Source organism: Epinephelus moara, chromosome 5, assembly GCF_006386435.1.
Source record: "Epinephelus moara isolate mb chromosome 5, YSFRI_EMoa_1.0, whole genome shotgun sequence".
Lineage (NCBI taxonomy): Eukaryota > Metazoa > Chordata > Actinopteri > Perciformes > Serranidae > Epinephelus > Epinephelus moara.
In genome coordinates, this window is record NC_065510.1 from 3,275,930 (window position 1) to 3,285,895 (window position 9,966).

Here is a 9,966-nt window from a genome sequence, read left to right on the forward strand (position 1 = left end):
AACACATATATTGCTCTGAAATTTTGGTCACAAATTTGATCAGATTCGTTTATTGGTTCATGAGCTCTTCTTCTTTTACAAGATGGTCTGTCCACCTGACAGGTGTGGCACATCAAGATGCTGAATAAAGAGCACCATAACTACACAGGTGCTCCTTGGAATGGTCACAATAAAAGGACACTGTAAAATGTTTGTTCAAGACACAATGACACAGATGTCACAACTTTTGAGGGAGTGTGTTATTGGCATGCTGTCTGCAGCTCTGTTGGTGAGGTTTAGTTTCCTCATATTTAGACATGATTTTATCACATACAAGTTCTACATGGCTCAACATGAACTGAAGACAGTACAACCTATTTCTGAGTAAGAGGAGTCAAGAAGTGGGAGAGTAAGAGTACTCTGTACTACCAGCAGCCCAAAGGCCTCATCAAGGTGTGTCAGTGTTTGGTTAACAGTACAGTGACTCCATGGTGGTTGTTCCTTTGTGTTGTGATCCATCCAGTGGTCGCTCTGTGCCATAACACCAGGAAGTGGAAGCTTGTTGCTGTGGTTACTGTAGTGCAACGAGCAACTGTCAACTCAGCACTGAGGTTTTTATGGTATTTACCTGTTTATGTTGCACTAAATCCAATACAATCCAATCCACTTTATTTATATATCACGATTTTAACAAACACAAGGTTCCCAAAGTGCTGCACAGCAAGATAAAAACACAATAATAGAAGCACAATAAAACGATGAAATACACAATAGGATAAAAGTAATAAAATAAGATGAAATAAAATGATGATGAATGATGAAAAACATGATGATTTTCATGCAGAATTTTGAGCAAAATATAAAACAGCAGTTATTGTTATTCTCAGCGTAGTCACAGACATGAAGAGGCAGAGCAGAAAACAGGAGAAGGAAATAGGAAAACCACACATTTATTTTCAAATTGGAAATGACTTTAAACAGTCTGTACTGTGTAATCTGCCTGAAGTTTAACTAGATGCTTTTACTGTGAAGCAGCCACAGGAAACACAGTGTGTTTGTCAGGAAATACAACTTATGTATAAACCAGGATTTTCTGTTCAGTGTTTAATGTTCAAGTCACTGCTTACTCAGGCCTTGAGTTCAACAACTAGTTTATTTTACAGCTTTTACTAAACAATCAGATATTTACAGATTTCTGTGACTCATAAACCATCTCACCAGTGTCCAACAACACATTAAACCTGTCCAAAGTCACCAGTAATTATCAAACCACTTCCCAGACAAAACATTCAAGTAAAAAAATCTAAAAGAAAAATTTGTTCAAAGTCAAACTGCAGCCTGACATATTTGGCGTCTTTACAAACAGTGATTTCTTCTGTCAGTGAGAGTAAATGTCTGTGGGTTTAACACAGGTTTAAATAGATATTCTCCACATAAAGTTTGTGTCATGATGCAGAGTTGAAGACATGAAAGTGTCAGATTAACATGCTGCCTGTGTGATGGGATACAAACAATAAAACATCTTAACAATGAAGTGTACATCAGCACAGTGAACAGATTCTGCAGAAAATAAGATGTGAACTATACAGGATTCACAATAAATGTTTCTTTGAATAGAAATAAATCAGCACATGAAATAAGTGATTATTTTACTCTGACAGGAGAGATGATCAGAGGTGCAGAGTTTGTACCACCATCATAAAGACAGGGACTGAAGAATGTGAAGAGTACCACCATCATAAAGACAGGGACTGAAGAATGTGAAGAGTTTCTCAGTGAAGGAGCAGCCAGTAATGGAGTAGATAAGAGCTGCAGCATCTACGTCATAAAAGGAGACCAGACCCTCCTCATAATCCACAAACACCCCCACCTTCTGAGGCTGAGACTTCAGAGAGAGACGGACTGGAGGGTCAAGAGCTCCATACACATCCCCATTTAGCAAAAAAATAATCCACACACCACCCTCAGGGCTCAGTGTGATGTCTGCCTTCTTGTCGATCGACTCTCTGGCCACTCCTAAAGTCCAGTCAGTCTTTTCTTCAACTTGAACCTCAAAGTAAAATCTGCCTGAAGAGAAACTCTGCTTTCCCAAAACACAAATATCATCAGAAAATCTCTCTGGGTTGTCTGGGAGATTCTTCCTCACATCACCATATTTCACTTGTTTCCCATCATCAGACAGGATGAGTTTAGGATGTGCTGTATCAGGATCAAGAGTCACATCCACTGCATACTGCTGGACCCTCTTCAGCTCAGGCTCAGTGACCAGCCTCTTCATCTCTTTATTGAGTGTCTCCTCCAGCTGAGACACAGCTCTCACCACAGTCCCCTCATATGATGGTGGACAGACGCTGACCTCTGTCCAGTCTTTGCAGAGTTGAGGAGCTTTCAGGGACTGAACACTCTGGAGAAGATGGAAGGAGCTTTCAGGGACTGAACACTCTGGAGAAGATGGAGGTGGTCTTCAGAGTGTGAGAGCTGCTCTACCTCAGTGTTTCTCTTCTTCAGCTCAGATATTTCCTGTTCCAGCTCTCTGATTAAGTCTTCAGCCTGTTTCTGTGTCGTTTTCTTCTTCTCTTTAATCGTCTCAATGAGCTCATTCAGGCCTCTCTCAACAGACTCCTTCAGAGCAGTGAAGATCTGAGCACCTTCTGTAATCTCTCTGTTTGCATCTTTCTCACTGAGGTCAACAGAGTGTTTGATCTCCTGAATCTTCAGTTGTCTCTTCTGGATCATCTGCTGAATTTCAGCCTCTGTCTTCCCCAGCTCAGCCTTCTTTCCTTCATATTCTTCTTTCAGAGGAACAACATCATGTGTCTTGTGGTCTAAAACAGGGCAGAGCATGCAGACACATGTCTGATCGGTCTTACAGAACAGCTCCAGAGGTTTATCGTGCTTCGTACACATCCTGTCTTCCAGGTTCTCCACAGCATTGATCAGCTGATGTCTTTTCAGGCCTGACATTGTCAGATGAGGCTCCAGGTGAGTCTCACAGTAGGAGACCAGACACACCAGGCAGGACTTCAGGGCCTTCAGTTTGGTTCCAGTGCAGACGTCACAGGGAACTTCTCCTGGTTTGGCAGCTTGTTGCTGTGAGCTGCTGCTGCTGGCTTTCTGTTGAGCTGACTGTCTGAACTGAGCGATCATCTCAGAGATGAAAGCGTTGACCTGCAGCTCAGGTCTTGCATTGAAAACCTTTTTACACATCGGACACAGGCACTGATCGTTAGTATCCCAGTGTTCAGTGATGCAGTCTTTGCAGAAGTTGTGTCCACATGGTATGGTGACAGGATCAGTGAACACATCCAGACAGATGGAGCACAGAAACTGATCTTCAGATAGCAGATAGTTTGCAGCAGCCATATCTACACATAGGGTGAAAGAACAGAAAAACATTGAATTTAAAATACAGTTTGAATTATTTGTTTTACAGGAATAATTTAGGATTACTGTTCTTATAATTAAGATGAAACATTTATTAGGTTAAGTTATTTTAAATTATATAAACTATGTTTTGATTCCTGATCACAGCCTGGTGTATTTTTTGGTGTTCCTCAAGGTTTTGGTGTCTTTTTGTGGTATTTTGGAGGGATTGTTGACCATTTCTATCATCTCTAAATTGATAAAAACTGTTTAGATTTTGCACCAAATCTGTTTAACACATGATATCAACCCAAACATTGCTGCAACAACTTATGAAATATAAATGATCATGAGAATGTCTGACATGTACTTCCATGATAATGTTCTGAGCCCTTATACACTCTCAACCATCATTTCAGAAGTGAGGGGAACAAATTGTTTAGAGGTCTACTGAGTGATTCATCATCCTCTCACATTCAGTTGCACTTCTCCTTAGCGGCTAAAGAGTCACATAACGCAGCCACAGTAAAGCACCGGGGGACCGACTTTAGTTCTTTAAAATGATATACTATCAAAGTCTAAAGTTTTAGCTGCCAAACTCTTTTTGAGTTGACACAGAATGACCCTCGAGCATCTACAGGGTAAGTAGCCAGATAACTAAGTGCCAAATGACAACACTGAACATGAAAAGTTCAGTAAAACACTATTCCTTTTAGCAAGTTATTACCACACAAAATGGAATGGAAGTGACAAGGTAACGGGGTAATAAGCCACATAATTTAATTTAATGGCATGAAGACAAAAAGTGACACAACACTAAACATATCAACATCAAGATGTATTTTAGTCAAATATGACAGCGCAGATGTACAAAATTAATCAAATATTTTCAAGCCTTCTTCCTGTGCTACCTATTGCAATACAGACAAAAAACATTTTAGAGTATAAATAAGAGTAGTTCTGAAATAGCTGTGAAAATTAATCTTAGAGTCACTCTTATCCTATAGACATTTCCTTAGCCAGTTATAATTTCTCCTTACCTGTGAAGCCTTGGGCTGATAATTGCTGCTGCTGTCCTGATACCTGCCTGGTTTCTCCCTGTCCCTCTTCTATCTATTGCAATAATACAGATAATAAATGTGCAAAGCCAAATTTAGAAATAGAAATAAGAACAGTAGTGGTGACATAGCTGTGGAAATTAATCGCACAGTCACTTTTATGCTATAGATATTTTCTGTCAGCCAGTTATAATCTCTCCTCACCTGTGAAGACCCTGCATGATCATCCTTGCTGACCTCTGGTCCACTGTCTGCTCCCTGACCCTGCTCTTTATATTGTGGCAATAAAGATTAAAAAATATGTGCAAAGTAATAGTGAGCACAAGTTCTTATTAAGAAGGAGTGCGTTTATTCCTAGCATGAAACTAGCTAGCAAGCGATTTAACGTAGGTAACATTAACATTAGTTTTCTTGTTAACTAGCTTAACTTGATATATTGGCATCTATTAATTCGTCATCATTTAGCTAACATTATCTACATGCAACAGCATTACTCAACTTACACGGGTTGTTTGGAAGAAACTGTGCAAGGTGTTTTGCTTCTTGCTGGCTGCTTTGCTGAACATAGTTAACACTCATCAGCACTGCCCAGCAGCACACGTCTTGTCTGTGCGATTGATTCAGATCACAACATGACAGCATGTGTATGCTGCCTGGCGTAGTCTATTCATGGTGCATTTAAAGACGGCGACATGTTAAAACAAATTGAACGGTGGTAACCGCTGTAAAAAGTGCGGGGGACAGAGGGCACAGACACAGGACATGTCCCACGGGTACCCCGCATCCGCTACGCCCATGCTTTAAACTTTTAAAGTTTGAATAAACGTCTGAACAAAACACAATGTTTATTACAGATGACTAGAAAAGCTTGACACACGGTGCTGAGCTGTATCTTAAATTAATCTTCAGGTTGTCAGCTTTCAGATTTTGTATAGCTACCACTTCTATGGAGCATATACTACTGATCTGCTATCTCCCCTAAAGATACCCCCCACCCCCTAAAACAGCCACAGTTATATTGTTATCAGTTTCATAAGTATGAAGAGAAAAGAGTGGAACTTGCTGTCTGAGTGTAGCTGAAGTTTAGTGTTAGTCCTGGTTGTAAATGTGTAAATGTGATCAGCTGTACTCACCAGTGTTGGGCAGAGACTCTGCTGTGTTGTTGACAAAGACCTGNGGGACTGTGGACAAATAACCACAGTCGTTTCGTAACCAGTTTCACGATTATGAAATTAAAAGTTTAGTGTTAGTCCTGGTTGTTGAAAGTGTAAATATGATCAGCTGTACTCACCAGTGTTCGGCAGAGACTCTGCTGTGTTGTTGAGCTGTTGTTGCTGTTGTTCCTTTTGAGAGAAATGGATCCGTCTCGATTGTCTAAACTTTACTGTTAGACGTACAAACCTTAAGTTTCATTTCTGGAGTGTGACGGTTAAAGTCTTCTCGCTACTGTGTCACTTCCCCTCTTACTGCAACTCCGTTGGCAAGGTTTTGTCTTTCTCATGTTTGGACTTGATTTTAGTGACACACAGGTTTTCCCTGGCTGAACATGAGATGAAGGTGGTACTGTACCTTACTTATAATTGAATTAAATTACTTGAGAGGAAGCTCTGAGCTGTGTGGGCACCCTGTGAGAAGTGGAAGAGTAAGAATACTCTGTACTACCAGCAGTCCAAAGGCATCATCAAGGTGTGTCAGTGTTTGGTTAACAGTACAGTGACTCCATGCTGGTTGTTCCTTTGTGTTGTGGTCCATCCAGTGGTCGCTCTGTGCCATAACACCAGGAAGTGAGGTACGGGGAAGCTTGTTGCATTGATTCATTAATTTGTTCATTATTTTTTTATTTTTGTCATGCCATTGTTGGCCTGTCCCACATGTGATTACAAGACACATTATCTAACATACGTTTTTTTCAGTTAGTCTATATCATGTATTTAGAGTCAGTAATTCCCTCTCTGTATATAGTAGTGTCCATTGTCAGTGGTGATGGCCTTCACACACATGAGGGACTGACAGGAAACGATGCAGCATGTAATCCAGTGTAATTCTGTCTCATTGATATCAGCCTCACTGTTACTGTTCACTCTCCTACAGCCGGACTGGATTCAGTCACTGCTAGTGGAAACAAACATTTCCTCCTTACACTGCTTCACATTAAAAGCATCCAAGTGGTGAAACACAAGGGGGTACATCAGCACAGTGAACAGATTCTGCAGAAAATAAGATATAAACTATACAGTGTTCACACTAAATGTTTCTTTGAATAGAAATAAATCAGTACATTAAATAAGTGATTATTTTACTCTGACAGGAGAGATGATCAGAGGTGCAGAGTTTTTACCATCATCATTATTACAGGGACTGAAGAATGGGAAGAGTTTCTCAGTGAAGGAGCAGCCAGTAAAGGAGTAGATAAGAGCTGCAGCATCTACGTCATGAAAGGAGACCAGACCCTCCTCATAATCCACAAACACCCCCACCTTCTGAGGCTGAGACTTCAACGATAGAAGTACTGAAGGTTCATCCAGCTCTTGTTCTGCTTCACCCTGAGTGCGTTGATGAGATCGGCCTGGCGTCTCTCAGCAGACTCCCTCAGAGCTGTGAAGACCTGAAAACTTTCTGCCATCTTTCTGTCTGTTTCTTGTTGGTTGAGTTTTAATAAGCGCATCATCTCCTCAGTCTTCAGCTGTCTCTCCTGGATCATCTGCTGAAGTTGAGCCTCCAGCTCATCCTCCTGTTTTTTATGTTCTTCTCTCAGAGGAACAGCATCATGTGTCTTATGGCCTGAAACAGAGCAGAGCATGCAGACACATGTCTGGTGTCAGTAAATTCTCCTGTCTTTACTTAAGCTCAGTTATAATGGAGTCATGTGTTGTTGTTTGGTGAATATAAGCTTCTGTACGAAGAGCCTGTTCCTCTACAAGTATTGTGTTGCTCATGTCAACTCACTGATTTTGCCTGAAAATACAAAATAAAAAGTGTGACTGACCTCGTGGTCCTGAGCTGGTGTCTGACAGACTCTGCACCAGATCATTCCTGTTGATCTTCTCTAAGACCTTCTTGGTCATCTTCAGAGCTCCATCAGGTTTATAGGTGTTCACCATCACGTTCACTGTGTCCCATCTTTCTGCTTTCTCCAGTTTGGACACTTTGATGGCTTGGTAGCCTTCCAGGATGTCAGGCTGCTGCAGGTACCATTTGAAGGTCTTAAATTCATCGTCTTTCAGATCCTCCAGAGCGTTCAAAAGGTCCTCTGCCGTCATCGTGGCCTCCTGCTAAAATCAGACCATTTTGTCAACTGAAGGAAAACTGTCACACAGATGTGTCACAGCAGCAACATGAGTTCTGATTGGCCGACAAAGAGGCTGCGTTGGTGTGATTTGTGTGCAGAGTCTGGACAGTCAGACGTATTTACATACGTAAATACACTACGGCTCAAAAGTTTGGGATCACTTGCAAATTTCTTTGTTTTCCAAATAAAAACACATTTTCATGCATTTCACAAACAATTAAAATGAATCAGATGACTTTTACAGAATGATCTACGTTTTTGCATCGAGGCCTTTTATCAGCAGCTGTCAGTCCTCTGCATCAGTCTCCTGGTGTGGCTGCTAATCCAAGTTCATCATTTTATAAGGCTAATTGATTATTAGAAAACCCTCTTGCAACTGTGTTGCACAGCTGAAAACCTAATAAGGGAGCAAAAAGGGAGCATGGCATTCTTTAGGTTAGTTTAATATCTGAAGTATCAGCAGTTGTTTATTTGTTTACAGGCTCAAAATGGCCAGAAAGAATGAACTTCCTTTAGAGACCCGTCAGTCTATTGTTGTGCTTAGAAAGGAAGGCTATTCAGTGTGAGAAAGTGCGAGGAAACCTAAAACCTCTTACCATGCTGTTAACTGCTCCCTTCAGAGAGGAGCACAAACTGGCTCTAACAAGGACCGAAAAAGGAGTGGGAGGCCCCGATGCAAGACTGTGCAAGAAGACAAATATCTGAGAGTGTGTAGTTTAAGACAAAGACGCCTCACAGGACCTCAACTGGCAGCTGCACTACATAGCACCAGTCAAACACCAGTGTGAGTATCAGCAGTCAAGAGGCGACTTCAGGATGCTTCAGAATTGCCAACAAGAAGAAAAGACTGAGATGGGCAAAAGAGCACAGACACTGGACACTGGACGACTGGAAGAAGGTGTTGTGGACAGATGAGTCCAGGTTTGTGGTCTTCCGATCAAACGGAGGAACATTTGTGAGACGCAGAACAAATGAAAAGATGCAAGAACAGTGCTTAATACCATCAGTCCAGCATGGTGGAGGCAGCGTGATGGTCTGGGGGCTTTGGAGGTGGTAAAACAGGAGGTCTGTACAGAGTGGACCTTGAGGGACCCTGAGGAAGGAGAGCTATCACAACATTTTGCAAAGCCATGCCGCACCCTGTGGACAGCACTTGACTGGGGCCAATTTCATCCTACAACAGGTTAATGACCCAAAACACACCTCCAAAATGTGTCAGCAATATTTAAAGAATAAGCAGTCAGACAGAATTCTGACTGTAATGGAGTGGCCAGCACGGTCTCTGGATCTGAACCCTATTGAGCTGTTGTGGGAGCAGCTTGACCGTATGGTACGGAGGAAGACTCCATCAAGCCAATCCATGTTGTGAGAGATGCTCCAGGAAGCACGGGCTGAAATCTCACATATAATATAGTCTGTCATTTAGAATGATGTTAGTTACTCCATGTTGTGACTCAGATCACAGACTGGTGTATAAAGAGCTGTGGTTACAGGACAACATGTTGCTGTGAGTCTTTGACAGTCTGGTCATGATTGTTACTGCGTAATGTTGAATGTTGTAAAGGAACAAATGTCTGATATCACTAATGACACAGAAACCAGGTGTAAAACTGGCTCAGTCAGACCGGCCTCTCCCAGCAGCACCGCTTCTCAAATTTCTACTGCAGCCAGCAGAAATGGAGAGTCAGTGGAGACGATGTCCAACATGTCCAATACATCCAAAAACTGTTTTATCCTTTACACTTTTATTCTTCTGATCAGCAGCTGCAGCCACACTATAGTTTGTACTGTGAACACACAAGTGAACAGAAATCAAATTTCACTTTGATCTTAATCACATGAAACATGATCAGCTGTACTCACCAGTGTTCAGCAGAGACTCCGCTGTGTTGTTGTTGAAATGTTGTCTGTCCGGTGTTGGTCCGTCTCTCACTGCAGCTCTGATGGAGAGGTTTGTTCTTCCTCGTGTTTGGACGTGATTCTAGTAACACACAGGTTTTCTCTGGCTTAACATAAGCTGAAGGTGGTACCACTTAATGTTGAGGTCAGTTATTTGAGAGGAAGCTCTGAGCTGTGTGGGCACCCTGTGAGAAGTGGGAGAGTAAGAGTACTCTGTACTACCAGCAGCCCAAAGGCATCATCAAGGTGTGTCAGTGTTTGGTTAACAGCACAGTGACTCCATGCTGGTTGTTCCTTTGTGTTGTGGTCCATCCAGTGGTCGCTCTGTGCCATAACACCAGGAAGTGGAAGCTTGTTGCTGTTGTTACTGTAGTGCAA

The 9,966-nt window shown here is 41.9% G+C and overlaps 1 protein-coding gene and 1 pseudogene across 2 annotated transcripts in view; both read right to left on the bottom strand.

Moving 5' to 3' along the window:
- LOC126389823 (E3 ubiquitin-protein ligase TRIM39-like) overlaps positions 1 to 9,760 on the bottom strand; it is a 19,504-nt gene extending 9,744 nt beyond the window's left edge. The window contains exons 1-2 of one of the 2 annotated variants that reach the window (XM_050043750.1): positions 9,553 to 9,760; positions 7,387 to 7,669 (exon numbers count right to left, since the gene is read on the bottom strand). In XM_050043750.1, coding sequence (XP_049899707.1) covers positions 7,387 to 7,660 — 274 coding nt within the window. In that variant the 5' untranslated portion in view covers positions 7,661 to 7,669; positions 9,553 to 9,760. Of the gene's footprint in view, positions 1 to 7,386; positions 7,673 to 9,552 lie in introns of both variants that reach the window. The other variant, XM_050043749.1, reaches the window with a different exon arrangement.
- LOC126389882 (E3 ubiquitin-protein ligase TRIM39-like) lies at positions 1,292 to 3,390 on the bottom strand (annotated as a pseudogene).
- Positions 9,761 to 9,966: the final 206 nt, after the last annotated feature.